General features: G+C 44.2%; 1 protein-coding gene and 1 pseudogene across 1 annotated transcript; both read left to right on the top strand.

Moving 5' to 3' along the window:
* The first annotated feature begins 3,568 nt into the window (after positions 1-3,568).
* Positions 3,569-4,334, top strand: LOC131913710 (RNA-binding protein 7-like; annotated as a pseudogene).
* A 5,676-nt stretch (positions 4,335-10,010) lies between these two features.
* Positions 10,011-13,933, top strand: Ndufc2 (NADH:ubiquinone oxidoreductase subunit C2). The gene is made up of 3 exons (XM_059253136.1): positions 10,011-10,310; positions 12,759-12,902; positions 13,767-13,933. Exons 1-3 carry the CDS (start codon positions 10,142-10,144, stop codon positions 13,814-13,816), a joined length of 363 nt encoding a protein of 120 aa, XP_059109119.1. The 5' UTR covers positions 10,011-10,141; the 3' UTR covers positions 13,817-13,933.
* Positions 13,934-16,235: the final 2,302 nt, after the last annotated feature.

The raw sequence follows: 16,235 nt of genomic DNA, 5'->3' as shown, positions 1-16,235 counted from the left end.
CGGGCAGGTGGTGTATTGTCTCTGTTCTGTACACCTTGTTCCAGGAGCGTTGTTCTCATTGAAATGATACAGAGGTGACACTCAGCGAGCCGGGAGATGCTTGATGTGCGGCTTTGGCAAGGCCACAGACGCCAGCCCACAGTGAGAGCCCTCGTCATCTCTCTCACGCCCTGCAGTTCGGATAAGGACCCCGTCTAACCCTTCCTGCTGGGAACACACTGGAGTGCCTTCAGCTCTTCTCCCTTTATTTCATGTGTGCGTATACCTGTGTGTATATATGTGTACCACATGTGCGTTTGGTGTCTAAACACCAGAAGAGGACGTTGAATCCCCTGGAACTGGAGTTGCAGGTGATGTGAGCCATGTGGTCTGGAAGCTGAGAACCAAACTTTGGTCCTCTGCAAGAGCAGCCATTGTTCCCAACCAGTGAACCATCTCTCCAGCCCCCTTTTCTTCCTTTTCTTGAGGCTGCTACATATATATACATGTCATCTAGGTCCTTAGTCTTCCTACCGTGTGCTACACATTCAAATTCGGCCAACACTAGCTGACACAGGAACTTTTATACGTTGTGTTTATCCATTTTCCACTACAGAACCAAGAAAGTCCAAAGTCAGTGCTGTCGTGGCGTGCTGATCCAGTCGTCCTGTCTATTGTCTGTTGTTTCAACAGTAAAGATGGCGATGGTGCCAAAGGGAAAGGAAGGCATGCCTCCAGCTTCCCCATCCCCTTTGCACCCTGTGCCCAGTCCCAGCATCACACACAAAAATAATAACCTGTTTGGTTTGCATATATTTATATACGTGTGTGTGTGTTAGTAAACCTAGTACAGCATAGTGATTTTGTAAAGAGTAGGGGCCGGAGAGTCATACAGCCTGCTTGGAAATCAAGCTTTCATTTTTGTGCATATCATGGCACCCACCTATGTAAGTCTGGGATAACACGGGGGAGTCGGTTCTTTCCTTTCACCGTGTGGGTACTGTGGTTGAACTCAATTACTTAGTAGCAAGCACCTTAACTCACTGAGCCATCTTGAAAATTATTTAACCATTCTTTACCATGGTGTCTTTATCTCTAAAATGATTATATAAAAGAAGACTTGAAACTTTGGGGGGGGGGCTTAAGACAGTCTCATTGTGTAGCCCTGGCTGGCCTGGAACTTAATATGTAGACCAGGCTAGCTTTGAATTCAGAGATCTGCCTGCCTCAGCTTCCTGAGCGGTGGTATTATAGCCATTTGCCACTGTGCCTGGCCCAGCCTGAAATGTTTTTTAAATGTTCAGTGTTGATCAGTTGCTGTTTATCTGAGTCCTCTATTCTCCTCTTCCTTTCCATCCCCCACATGTGCTCCCGCTGTCTCGGGTCTGCTGCCATGAGTAGCTGTAATACGTGAATGTGTTTACCTGTTTTCCTAGGATCACACAAGAGAGTCTAGACTTTCGGCACAGGTCCCAACGTTTAGGTAGAGGCCAGAGGATCATCAGCTACATAGTGAGGTTGAGGCCAGCCTGGGCTACATGAAAATCCTGACTCAAGTAAAACAGCAAAATAGGGCTATCAAGATGATGGTAAAGGTGGCTGCCACAAACCCCGCCACCTAAGTTCTGTCATCCCCAGAAGTCATGGAGGGCAAGAGTGACTCCTGAAAGTTTTCCTCTGACCTCTGTATGTGCCATGTGAAACAGACACACACACACAAATATAATTTAAAAACAAAACAGTCAGGCATGGTGGCTCATGCCTTTAATCCCAACACTGGGAGGCAGAAGCAGGAGGATCTCTGAGTTTAGGCCAGCCAAGGCTACATAGGAAGCCCTTGTTTGTCTCAAAAAAAAAAAAAAACACAAAACACTACTATAAGCTAACACAAGAAACCTAGTGTACCACCACCATTTAAAAAAACCTAAAACAAAGTTTTATTTATTTATTTGTTTTTAAGGCAAGGTCTGTCCCTGGCTGTCCCTGAGATTCCCTATGTAGACCAAGCTGTCTTTGAACTCACAAAGCTCCTCTTGTCTCTGCCTCCCAGTGCTGGGATTAAAGGCGTGTGCCACCATGCCTGACTTGTGTTTTCTGTGTATGTGTGCATGAGAGAGTAGGTGCAAGGACGCACCTGGCATGATCAACTTGGGTGAGTTGATTTCGATGCCAGTGCAAATTAAACTACGGTTTGTAGACTTGCTCTGAAGGTGACAGGCTGGCAGAGTGAGAGTGCCCAGCTGCTGTGGTTTAGCAGTTAAGAGTGTATACTGCTCTTCCAGAGGACCTGAGTTCAGTTCCCAGCACCCACAGTGGGTGGCTCACAACTACCTGTAATCCCAGCTCCAGAGAATCTGATGCTCTCTTCTGGCCTCAGTATATGCACTCATGCACATACTTTCCCCACCACCTACACACACACACACACACACACACACACACACACACACACACCACACACACAATTGAAAAATAAAATAGTTTATAATTGGGCATTGTGGCACATGACTATAGTCTCAACACTTGAGAGTTAGAGTCGGAGAGATCCAGAATTCAAAGTCAGCCTCAACTACATAGCAAGTTTGAGGCCATCTTGGGAAACACAAGAACCTGTCTTAAAACACAACAACAAAAATGACACACAAAGAAAAGGCAGCCTGAGTTCGTCCAGGTTTCACACCCAGTTTATGTGGTGCTCAGGTTGAACCCAGGGCCTTATGCTCCATCTCCAGCGTCACTGGTATATTTACTTATCCAAAGAACTCTGTTGTAGCAAGTCTTTCTCCATACTGCCAGCTCCCAAGTAACAACATGGAGACTTATTAATTATGAAAGCTTGGCCTTAGCTTGTACCACTAGCTCTTATAACTTAAGTTCACCAATTTATTTTAATCTATGATTTGTCACATGGCTCCTTACCTCATGTCTCTACTGCTCGTGCCGCTTTCTCGGAGTCTGGCTGGTGACTGACTATCTTTCTTCTTCCCTGAGTCCTCTCTGTCCCCGGAAGTCCCACCTAACCCCTTCCTGCCTAGCAGCTGACCATTCAGTGCTTTATTAAACCAATCACAGTGACACATCTTCATACAGTGTAAAGGAATATTCTGCAACACTCTGTCCCTGAGCAGATTTACCAGGTACATTGTGTAGCTCACAGACGGAAAAGGGGGTGCTGGGAGATGTACTGATACAGGACCTTTGTTTGTACATGCAAGGAGTTTGGACTTCAGGCGTGGTTCATTAAGCATTTTAACAGTATTGTTTGTGAGCCTGGAGAGATGACTTGGTGGTTGAGAGTCCATATTATTTTTGCAGAAGATCCTAGTTCAGTTCCCCAGCTCATAAACTGCTTGTGAGTATTCCAGTTCCAAGAATCCAGTGCCCTCTTCTGGCCTCCATGGGCACTTACACACACACACACACACACACACACACACACACACACACACACACACATTTAAAAATCCAGTCTTCCTGAGAGTGCACAGTAGGGTTGGTCGGTGGGTCAGCCAGCCTGTTGGCTGTGAACTGTTAGACTAGGCCAGAGACTGGAAGTGACATGGAGGTGGGGACCGACTGCACTCTGTTCATGACAGAGGAGCGCCTCTTCCAGCTGTTCCACCAGGCTGGGCCAGTAATAAAGGTGAAAATCCCAAAAGATAAAGATGGCAAAGTGAAACAGTTTGCATTTGTGAATTTCAAACACAAAGTGTCTGTTCCTTACGCCATGAATCTTCTCAATGGAATCAAACATTTCAAAAGGCCTATCAAAACGGTTTAGGTCAGGAAGTAGTCACTCCTCTCAGGATGCCACTGTGTCATATCCCCAGCATCACGTTGGAAATTTAAGCTCTACCTCCACATCTCCTAACAGCTATGAAAGGACGGTGGATAACATAACTCCATCAGCACAGATGGTCCAGAGGTCCTTCTCTTCTCCAGAAGATCATCAGCGGCAAGCAGTGGTGAACAATGTTTTCAGACAGATGTCATGTGTTCGGAAATTTGGTTCTCCACATGCAGATCAGTCGGGATCTTCGCCATCAGGTGAATCACACGCTCACAGCTTTAACCAGTCTTCCAGCTCCCAGTGGCACCAAGATGCACTGTCATTACAGCGTAAAAGACAGAATTCTCACCCCTAACCAGGAGAGAGAAACTGTAGCCGTGAGCAGCGCTCCTCTGACCATGGGTCTGACTCATTACAGAGGAGGCCGAGAGGATTTCTACTCTGACGACAGGAATCATAATGGCTGGAGCCATGACTGTGATAACATAGGGACAGTAGTAGAGGTGGGAAATGGCCCTCATCTCTAACAAGCATTCCAAGGACATTGCTTACAGGGCCATTTTAGTCCCTTCTAATTAAGTTGTTCTGGAAGTACTTCTAAAAACTGTACAGAGTAGCCCCACAATTTTCCACCTGTCTTTGGGGAAAAAAAATTTTTTTTAAGCCAGCAGCAGTTTCATAGAGAACTGGGAACCGCTCCACATTTGTTACTTTAATTACCTTCCCTCAGCCGGGCGGTGGTGGCACACACCTTTAATCCAGCACTCGGGAGGCAGAGCCAGGCGATCTCTATGAGTTCAAGGCCAGCCTCATCTGCAGAGTGAGTTCCAGGAAAGGCACCAAAACTACACCCTGTCTGAAAAAAAAAAATTACCTTCCCTCAGGGTTTCAGAAGAGGAAGGATTTTATACAAGAGAGTGGGCCACCATTCCAGTCACTTCAGCCTAGGAAAGATGAATTGTATAAATTGCTTTATTGTAAAGCAAATATTTTAATTATCTCACCCTTTTGTGTTGCAAGAAATTTCTTGGTAATGAAATCATTTTGGTGTATATAGTAGGGAACATCCAAGTTGGTAGTCTGAAATGGCTATCTGCATTTTATTAATAAATGAGAAAACAGGACTTCTCAGTAATCCATCTTATTAACAGTTTATTTAAAACAGTTTATTGGTTTTGCTTGGGGATAAATCATATTTTCTAACTCAGAATTTAAGTACAAATTCTGTGGTATGCTCTTGAATTTTATCACAATTGAACATACATTATAAATCTATACTGATTCATTCTAAGAACTTTAAAATTCTTTCATTAAATTGTATTTGATGTATGACTAGTCACTCAGGAGGTTAAATATCTACATGTATATTTTTACATAAAAAGACAGTGTTGATGACAATTCTTTTTAGAGTAACAACGATGTTAACGCAGAGATAAAATGGCAAAATGTTTCACGGCAACGATTATAATTTTGAAATTTTGTTTAACAAAACTTCCATGTTTCAAGATCCTGTTGTTCATTCACTGCAAATTAAGAATTTATTCTGTGAAAAATATTTATACTAAGTTCCTTTTTAATATATTAAATACATAAAAGGAAAATAAATAAAATCCTTTTTAAGATCTTATTTGTAAAAAAGATGTATGTACTTTTTTTTTTCAGGTAGACTGGTCAGTTATGTCAAATTCCTCGGTGTCAGCCAAGAGACAACCAGAACCAGGAGAGAAAGGCCCTTCCCTTCTCTTCCTCCTTTTCCTCGTCTTCTAACTAGCTTTCCTTGCTAGGATGAGGCCTCAATCCCCAGCACTCAGTTGTTTATGTGCTGACACAAGATCTCCGTGTGTTGGTCAGGCTAGCCTCTTTTTGTTACTGTTTCTAAGGAAAGATCTTGTGTTGCCCAGGCTGACCCTGAACTCACTATGTAGCTGAGAATACTCATGAACTCTGAATCATCCTGCTTCCACTTCTCAAGTGCTGAGACTACAAATATGTATTACTATGTAAATTTCTTCTCAGTTTTTTACTTTAAAAAAACCGGAGCTGAACAGTTGTCTTAGTTTGGGTTTTTATTGCTGTGAAAAGACATCATGACCATGGCAACTCTTACAAAGGAAAACATTTAGTTGTGGTGGCTTGCTTACAGTTCAGAGGTTCAGTCCATCATTATGGGGAACATGGGCAGCATGCAGGCAGACATGGTGCTGGAGCTGAGAGTTCTACATCTTCATAGGCAGGCAACAGGAAGTCAACTGTCACACTGAGTGAAACTTGAGAAAAGAGACCTCAGAGCCCACCTTCACACTTCCTCCAACAAGACCACACTTCCTAATAGTGCCACTCCTTTTGGGGGCCATTTTTTTTTCAAACCACCACAAGAGTGGTGATGAGTTTAGTCCCAGCACTCAGGAGGCAGAGGCAGGTGGATCTCTGAGTTCAAGTCCAGCCTGGTCTGCATAGTGAGTTCCATGACAGCCAGGGCTATAGAGAGAAACCCTGTCTTGGAAAAAATAAATAAATCAGTCAGGTGAGATGGTCCAGTGTGTAAAGGCACACGTCACCAAGCTTGACAACCACAGGGTCAAAGTAGAGAACAAACTCCTGAAAGTTGTCATAAGTCCACCACACATGTCCATGGCACATGTGCACATGCACATACACATACTAGATAAATGTCCAAAAAAAAATGAAGTCTGAGATTGAGGCCCAGAGGATTGTGGGAGTGGTGTGCTGGGGATGGGTGGGTGAGCTGCCGTTACAGAGTCCCTTGCACCCAAGTGAGAAGCTGCCCCTTAGTGTGTTCAAGAATATGTGTGATAGTGTAAGTGTGTGTTTGTTTAGTAGTTTAATTATTCAGAATTCTTTCTGGAGAATATTTTTGGTGGCTTTCATTCTTTTGGTGTAATTTAAAAATGAACACTGTGGCAAAAAGCAAAGCAAAACAACAGTAAGAGTCACTCTGCAAGCCGGGTGTGCTGATACGCCTCTGATCCCTGTTTGTGGAAGGTAGAGGCAGGAGGTCATGAGTTCAAAGCCAGTCTCAGCTACATAGTGTGCTTGAGGCCAGCTTGGGCTTTATTTTTATTATGTGTCTATGTGCATGTCTGTGTGTATATGGCCTGGAGGCTGCAGGAAGGCCTATGATTTTCTGGAGCTGGAGTTAACAAGCAGTTATAAGTCAACAATGTGGGTGCTGGTCCTCTGGAAGATCAGAAAGCCCTCTCTCCAGCACTCAAGACCCTATCTCTAAAAAAAATGCAGAAACGATTTTTCGTGTTAATAGTTTTTTGTTCTATCTGTGTTTTTGAACTGAGGGTGGAACTCGGGCTTAGTGCACACTCGGCAAGTGCCCTATCACTGTGCTGTCTCCTGACCCTTGGTTTGTTCTTTGTTTTGTTTGAGACAGGGCCTCATTCTGTTGTCAAAGCTGATCTCCACTTTTAGAACTGTTTCCTCTGCCCCCAGCTGTTGGGATTATAGATGTGAGCCAACACACCATGCAATGTTTTTGTTTTTTTTGGGGGGGGGGTTGGTTTTTTTTTTCGAGACAGGGTTTCTCTGTGTAGCTTTGTGCCTTTTCTGGGGCTCTCTCTATAGACCAGGCTGGCCTCGAACTCACAGAGATCTGCCTGCCTCTGCCTCCAGAGTGCTGGGATTAAAGGCGTGTGCCACCACCACCCGGCTGCAATGTTTTATATTCTATAGAACAGGTTATGAGATGTGTAATTACTGGGCCATAAGATGTGAACTTTCAAGTCATTTGGTGCACTCCAGGAAAATTCTAATGTTGTAGAATATTATTTTAAGGTGTGTTACTTTTGTTTATGTTGCATTTGTTTAACTCTGTGAAGCTGTGTTACTGTGCCTGTCTAAAACACATGACTGGTCTAATAAAGAGCTGAACAGCCAATAGCTAGGCAGGAGAAAGGATAGGCGGGGCTGGCAGGCAGAGAAAATATATAGAAGGAGAAATCTGAGAGGAAAGAAGGAACCAGAGGAGGAGGAGGACTTCAGGGGCCAGCCACCCAGCTAAAAATGGCCCCCAAAAGGAGTGGCACTATTAGGAAGTGTGGTCTTGTTGCAGGACCTTTCTACAGAGTAAGAAAGAAAGGTGTACAAAAATAGAGAAAGGTTTAAAAAAAAAAACCCAGAGGCAAAAGACAGACAGGTTAATTTAAAGTTAAGAAAAGCTGGCGAGAAACAAGCCAAGCTAAGGCCAAGCATTCATAATTAAGAATAAGCCTCCATGTTGATTTATTTGGGAGCTGCGTGGTGGGCCCATCAAAAAAGCAAAAACAACAATATTCTAATATATGCTTTCTCAAATAATTTTTACTTGAAAAAATTTACTTAAAATATTTCAGTTCAGGGGTAGATTTTTTTTTGTCGGGAAGAATTCTCTTGGTGGGGTGAAAGTGAGCAGAGCTGTATAGGGCTCTAATCCCAGCACTCAGCGGGGAGAGACAGGAGGCTTACCACTAATTTGAAGGTCACATGGTCTAAACAGCAAATTCCAGGCCAGTTAGTGCTACATAGAGACATGAAAAAACCCTGTCTCAAAAAACAAAACCAAGTGTATCTGCCTGCCCGAGTGGCTGTTCCACCAGGCCTCACTGGCAGTCCCTGTCTTTGGTTAGGCAGAAGTTAGAGGTGAGTGCTGGAGCCATGGAAAAGGGTCTCACTCTTTTCCTTGGGCACCCTAATAGAAGACTCTGGTCCTTCTTCTTTTAAGCCCCCTTCTTCCTTTCCTTACAACAGGGTAATTAGCTAGCAGGCCCTGTGGGGACAAATGAAAAACCGTGAGCAAATCTCAAGAAGGAATAAATAACTTCCAGTTCAGACCAGTGCTGAACAAAGATACAGGGGAAAGAAAACCATTTAAACTTCTAATTATAGGACTGATATATCGGTTACGTAGATTCCCAGACCCTCCATATAGTCTCCTTTTCCTTTCCTCTCACCCAGGGTCTGCACATGTTGATGCAACTGTATTGCTTTTGTCTATTATTTGTTTATATATTTATTTAAAAAATTTTTTTAGACAGGGACTCATGTACCCAAGGATGACTGACCATCCTGCTTGCCAGCTGCTAGGGTTACGGGTCACATACGACTATGCTTTTAATAGAGCTTCACTCACACACCCTGATGCTTTTCTCTGTGTGTCTCCCTGAATTTTTTCTCAAGGAGAGCACAAAAATGGGGGAACATTCCCACACTTTACTCCGAGCTGGTATTTAGCACTCAGGTCTTTTTCTTTGTTTGTTTTGGTTTTGGTTTTGTTTTGTTGTTGTTGTTGTTTTGTTTTGTTTTGTTTTGTTTTTGAGACAAGATTTCTCTGTGTAACTGCTCTGGCTGTCCTGGAACTTGCCCTGTAGACCAGGCTGGCCTAGAACTCCCAGAGATCCACCTACTGGGATCAAAGGCTTGCGTTACCACCTCTGGCTAGCACTCAAGTCTTCCATGCATATATATATTAGAATTGACCTATGGTTTAGTGAGCATTCTTCTGGATAAAATGCTAAATGCCACCAATAAATGGACGGAACACGAAGACATTTTAGTTCAGTATCAGGACGGGCTTTCAAAAAGGCGCTGCTCAAATATGGAAGTGTCCCTTATTCTAGGAAGGTGAGCAGAGACTAGGCAATTGCTTGACAGAACATTATAGATACCTTCTTTCTTTCACTCCTTGATCCTTTAGGGAACACTCCCCTCAACCATGTACATAAATCTGAAGGCCCTGAGGGAATCATTTTAGCAGACTATCACCAGAACCGAACCTCAAGAATAGGTTCAATGATCCACCCCAGGCCTTCTCTGAATACTTTGTTGCTGACCGTATTTTAATTTTAGGCTTTAGAGGGTGTAGAAAAACTGTAAATGAACGGTTGGAATCCAGAAAGCTAGCTTTTATGGAATTCAATAAATAAACTATCCATCACGACCACTTGTGGGTTTTTGTTGAATGCAATCTTTCTGAAGAGCCATGGAGGGGGCAGATGAGGGAGAATTGGGGAAATTTTTCCTATGTGAGAACTGGGCAAAAATAAATAGCAGTGTCTCCTAGTCTTTGCCCACTTTGGGTCATTTATTGTATCCCTGGACTGGATTGGCATCTGGCCCCCAAACCCTCACTCCAGTGTTAGCAGCAGCCTTCACGGATTGTGGGCCACTTAGTTGCCCGGAACCTCGTGTGCAGGTGTCCCGAAGGCTGCGCACGCGGGGAGGCTTTTGGGCGCTGCACCGCCGCCGTACGCTGTGCCCTTCAGCCCGGAGCTCGGAGGAGAACGGTATCGGTGGCGGCGGTCGCCGTCGTGGTTTTTCTTATAGTTGGAGTCTTGAGGTCAGACCTCACGTAGAACCGGCATCAATATGATGGCCGGACGGCCGGGCCACGAGCCCTTCACATTTCTGCCGGATCAGGCCCGGAGCCTGCCCCCGCCCAAGCTGAACGACCCGCGGCTTGTCTACATAGGCTTCCTGGGCTACTGCACCGGCCTGCTGGATAACGCGTTGTGGAGGAGGCCTGTGTTGCAAGCAGGTGAGGGCTGCGTAGACGGGAGCCGCCCGGAGGAGGGGCTGGGGGCTGCCCGCCATGATCCACCCCCGGATCCGTGCTTTTCCGCCCCTTCCTGCCTAGCCGTGTACCCCCGGGAGCTCCTCAGAACCGAACCGAACCAGATTAAAGGAACCCAAGAGCGGCGCGGCTGGGAATTCTAGACCCCACAGTTAGTTCGCGCTGTACTTCGTGCTTATAAACTGTTGCACATTCCATGCTGTCACACTTATGAGCGTGATGGCTGTAGGTCTCAAAAAAAAAAAAGACATGGGAAAGACATGGTTAAAGCAGCTTGCCCACGGTCACATGACTAAGGAGTTAGGGAGAGGAGCTTGCTTGCTAGTGTGTGTTCAGAACCAGCGCTTCACAGACTTGAAGCATGCAAGAATAGGTATCCTGTTAAAATACGAGTGTGATTCATAAGTCTGGGGAAGGGGCTAATGTGTGCAAACTCCCAGACGCTGGAGAGTGTCAATAAACTAGCAAGTCTTATATTCTAGTATGTCACTGTCACTGGCTTTCAAGTCAAGATTGATTATAGCTGACACAATGGCTGTGCTAAGAACTGTAGAATCCCAAAGATAGAGAAAGAAAGAATCCAACAAACTAACTTTGGGTGCCTTTGAACTTTGTTATATTTATTATTTGTGTGTGGTATGTGGGGGACAGATGACAGCATGAGATGGACATGATCTTTTTTTGTTTGTACCTCTAGAGTGCATGCTCGCTCTCTCTCTCTCTCTCTCTCTCTCTCTCTCTCTCTCTCTCTCTCTCTCTCCCTCTCCCTCTCCCTCTCCCTCTCCCTCTCCCTCTCTCTCCTCTCTCTCTCTCTCTCTCTCTCTCTCTCTCTCTCTCTCTCTCTCTCTCTCTCTCTCTCACACACACACACACACACACACACACACCACATTCATCAAAGCCTGTCACTTGGGAACTACATATTTTTATTCCATTGTTTTTCATCTGTCACTTTGGCAGGTCATGTGGTCAATCTGCCAGTTTCCTCATCTAACAAATGAGAATAATGGATCTTAATGTGTTCGTTATGGCAGTTCAGTGAGTTCTATAGATAAGGTTCATAACACACAAAAGATGCTGAATGAGAAGGAATTGACTAAACTTTTCTCTGTGCCAGACATTGGGGTACATATTAAGAATATGGGGTGAAGAACTGCCCTTAAGAAGCAAGTCAGTCAGAAATACAAATAAATATCTGTTATTGATCTTGGAGTAGTAGATGCGTGCTCTGATAGAAGCCATGTGATAGAGAGTACTTTGGGAGCATGAAAGAGGTACAAATATGAGGAAAAATGTTCCATAGAAAGTACAGATGGGCTGGCACGTCATTGTTTCCAGTCCAGCTTTTCTTCAAGAAGCTGGAGATGAACAAATGCTTTGTGCCAGGTGTGGTGATGCACACCTTTAACCCCAGGCCCTGGGAGGCAGAGGCAGGCAGATCTCTTTTTGTTTGAGGCCAGCCTGGTCTACAAAGTGAGTTAGTTCTACACAGCCAGGCTACACAGTGAGACCCTTTCTCCAAAAAGAAAAAGAACATATGCTTTGGGGTGTGACACTATCTCTACCCTACTAGTGATTTAATTCCAAGGACATTTTCTATCTCTGTAAGAAACAAAAGAGTATGTACACAGCACTTCGGACTGGAAGTCTGACCTTCTGAATTCCTTGAACATCCTGTATTACTTTTGGAGATGGTGGTGCTGAAGACTGGTTTCCTCTACAGCATTTACTGAATACACACTTTGTTGGTCTAGCTCAGTATTCTTAAACCTTTTCTACTCACAGCATGCTTTGCCCAAGAAATTTTTAAGTAACCCCCAATGTGTAGGGTTTTTTTTTTTTTTGGTTTTTTTTTTTTTTTTTTTTTTTTGGTTTTGTCTTTTGATTTGTTTTTTGTTTTTTGAGACAAAATCTCAGTATGTACACTAGGCTGGACTGAAACTCAGAGAAATTGGCCTGCCTCTGTCTCCCAAGTGCTGGGATTAAAAGTGCTCACCACAACAGCCATGTGATTTTTTTAAGCTAGGTATGTGATGTAGTCGCTGGGCACTGCAATAACCAATGCAGAGTGAGGGTAAAAGGTGAGCAGGTGAAAGCTGGCAGGGGGCTCTGGACAGAAAGGGATAAACTCCCTGGAGGGGGAGAACTACTTACCTAGAAGAATTGATGGACTGGGGTGTGGGTGTGGGAAAGAGGCTATAAAGTGGAAGAGTACTCAACTCTGGTGAAGAGTCTTGCGGTTCTCTGTGAGGGAGAAAGGTAGGAAGAGGAAAGAAGGGAAGCACCAGCTCCAGCCTGGGCTGTGTGAGACCCTGGGGGTGGGGCGGGGCAGTGTTCTCCGAGATGTAACATGAACACGAAATTCTTTATGCGCTTTGACTGATTTTTACTTTGGGGATTTGTCAATTACAGGTCTGCATCGCCAGCTTCTATTTGTTACTTCCTTTTACTTCGTTGGATATTATTTTTTAAAACGTCAAAACTATTTGTATGCTGTGAAGGACCATGACATGTTTGGGTATATGAAATTACATCCAGAAGATTTTCCTGAAAAAGGTATTTCATGTTCATTGAAAAATGAAAAACCTCTTTGTTTACTGTGTCTCATATTTCCTGGTTACTGTTGTCCATGACTTCAGGTACTGTCTGGTTGTATGGACTCCATCCCACATCTTCTTTGTAGACCAGAATCTCGAGTCCATATAAAATGTCTTTTCTAAGAACTGTCCGTTCCGAATGGCCCCTTCTCACCACCTAGTCACATTCCAAGGCCCCACCTCTTCTTTTTGGGGGGGTTGGTTTTTTTGAGACATGATTTCTCTGTGTAACAGCTCTGGCTGTCCTTGAACTTGCTCTGTTGACCAGTCTGTACTCGAACTCACAGAGGTCCACCTGCCTCTGCCTCCCAAGTGCTGGGATTAAAGGTATATGCCACCACCGCTCAACAGGACCCCGTCCCTTAATACCATAGCTTTGAGAACTGAGCTTCAACATGAATTATGGGGAGACCCAACATCAGCAGGGTTTCCATCAATAAGGTGAATTGTTTTTAATTAATTTTTTTAATTTACTTACATCATCATCTTTAGCGTTTTTATATATATATATATATATATAAATATAAATATAAATATATGGATGTTTTGCCCATGTGTGTGTCTGTGCACACACAGAAGAGGATGTTGGATCCTCTAGAAGAACTGGAGTCACAGACAGTCATGAGCAGCCTCTGCTCCTAACTGCTGAGCCTAGCTCTCCACCCTAACTAACCTTTATCTGTTTATTTTTGAATGCTGAGGAATAAGCCTGGGACCTCATACACACTCAGCAAATGTTCTACTCCTGAGCCACATCCCTAGCCCAAGAAATAGAATTTTTAAAGTATAACTTAAAAATGAATCTTCCATGATTCTTTCACAGAGAAGAAGACTTATGGTGAAATCCTTGAGACATTCCATCCAGTGCGTTGAATTCTTCAAAGGCTCCTGTCTGTTCACCACAGCCTGAGTATTTTCTGAATTTATGGAATATCTTTCTGTGACAGTTGAAGTTTAGGTTAATTAGTGTAATTAAAGTTATTATAAGTACTCTGCTTTTTTTCTGTTTTCTGTGTGTGTGTGTGTGTGCTCATGCAAGTGCGTGTGTGTGTGTGTGTGTGTGTGTGTGTGTGTGTGTGCAGGTTTGTACACTTGAGTATCCAAGGAGGCCAGCAGAGGATGTCAAATGCCCTGGAACTGGAGTTTATGTGGGTGCTGTGAGCTGCCCAGTGTATGTGCTTAGAACTGAATTCCCGTCCTTGCAAGAGCAGTATACACTCTTAACTGTTGGGCCATCTCTTCAGCAAGGGTCTTTTTAAAAACTTCTTTTATGTATTTAGCTGGCTGTGGTGGTGCACACCTTTAATCCTAGCACTGGAGAGGTAGAAGCAGGTAGATCCCTATGAATTTTTTGGCCAGCCTGGTCTACATAGCAAGTTCCAGGTCAGCCAAGGTTACATTGTGAGGCCCTGTTTCAAAAAACAACCAAAAATAAATAAATGAATATTTGTTTATTTGTATATTTGTTTTGGAGCTGTGTCTGCTATAACCCAGCTGACCTGAAAATGGCCTTGAACCCCTGATCTTCCCACCTTTCCCCCCTAAGTTTGAAGGTTTCAGGTGTATACTGCCATACTCCTCCTGAGACAGAATTTTGCTGTGTAGTGTAGGCTGGCCTCAAAACAGCAATCCTACTTCAGCCTCCCAAGTGCTAGAATTATAGGTGTATGCCAGCACTCAGCCTGACTTCTGAGTCCTTGTTTTAATTTTTATTTATTCTTTTCTCATACAATACATCCCTACTGCAGCTTCCACTCCTCCTAGCCCCCACACTTGCCCTCTCCCCTAGATCCACCCCTCCACCCCACCCCCATTTCCTCCTCAAAAAAGAGTGGGCTTCCTAGGGACATCAACTGAACATGGCACAACAAGATACAATAAGACCCTCACATCAAGGTTGGGTGAGGAACCCAGTAGGAGGAAAAGGGTCCCAAGAGCAGGTGAAAGAGTTAGAGACACACACACCCCAACTCCCACTGTCAGGAGTCACCCAAAAACACCAAGCCAAAAGCCATAGCATATGCAGAGGACCTAGCAGACCCATGCAAGCTCTGTGATTGCCACTGTAGTCTCTGTGAGCCTCTAGGAGCCCTGCTTATTTGATTCTGTGGGCTGCGTTCTCCTGGTGTCCTCCACCTCTCTGGCTTCTCCAATTCCTCCTTCCCCTTTTTGAATCCTTGATTATTGTTGATTTTTCAAGACAAGGTTTCTCTGTGTAACGGCCGTGGCCATCCTGGAACTTACTTTGTAGACCAGGCTGGCCTCAAACTCGCCTGCCTCTGCCTCCCGAGTGTTGGGATTAAAGGTGTGCATCACCACCAACCCACTGAATCTTTGTTTTTTTTGTTTTTGTTTTTGTTTTTTTTTTAAGAAAACTGGTTCATTACAAAAAAATCATTTTGGCTAGGCATGGTAGTGTATACCTTTAATCACTGTGTGTGTGTGTGTGTGTGTGTGTGTGTGTGTGTGCTCGCGTGCATGCGTGTGTGCGTGCGTGTGTGTCAGAGAGAGAGAGAGAGAGAGAGAAACTTGTATTTACCATGACATGTGACTCTCAGAGGGTGTCTTTCCAGGAGTCAGTTTTCTTGCACCAGCTGAGACCCAGGAATTGAACTCAGGTCCTCAGGCTTGTTGTCAAGGTGCCTTTACCCATAGATCCACCCACTTCCTTGGCCCCTTGTTCTCCCATTTTTAAGACATCTGAAAGACTTAAAGGTATTTTGCATTTATTTATCAGAGAAGAATTTGCAGGAATACTTTCTTCTCCTATATGGATCCTTGGGATAAAACTCAGGTTTCTAGGCTTGGCAGCAAGTACCTTTAACCCCTAAGCCGTCTTGCCAGCCCATTTGAAAGATTTTTTTTTTTTTTTTTTTTTTTTTAGGTTTTTCAAGACAGGGTTTCTCTGTGATAGCTTTGCGCCTTTCCTGGAACTCACTTTTGTAGCCCAGGCTGGCCTCGAACTCACAGAGATCTGCCTGCCTCTGCCTCCCAAGTGCTGGGATTAAAGGCATGCGCCACCACCGCCTGGCGAAAGATTTTTTTTTTAAAGACTCATTTCTTTTTTTTTTTTTTTTTGGTTTTTTGAGACAGGGTTTTTCTGTGTAGCTTTGAGCCTTTCCTGGAACTCACTTGGTAGCCCAGGCTGGCCTCGAACTCACAGAGATCCGCCTGGCTCTGCCTCCCGAGTGCTGAGATTAAAGGTGTGCACCACCACCGCCCGGCGACTCATTTCTTTTTACTTTATGTATTTTGTTGTTTTGGTTACATGTGTGTCTGTGCACAGAGTGAG

The sequence above is a fragment of the Peromyscus eremicus genome, chromosome 1, assembly GCF_949786415.1.
Source record: "Peromyscus eremicus chromosome 1, PerEre_H2_v1, whole genome shotgun sequence".
NCBI lineage: Eukaryota > Metazoa > Chordata > Mammalia > Rodentia > Cricetidae > Peromyscus > Peromyscus eremicus.
Note: the sequence above shows the minus strand (reverse complement) of the source record. Positions and strands in the feature narration are given on the sequence as shown.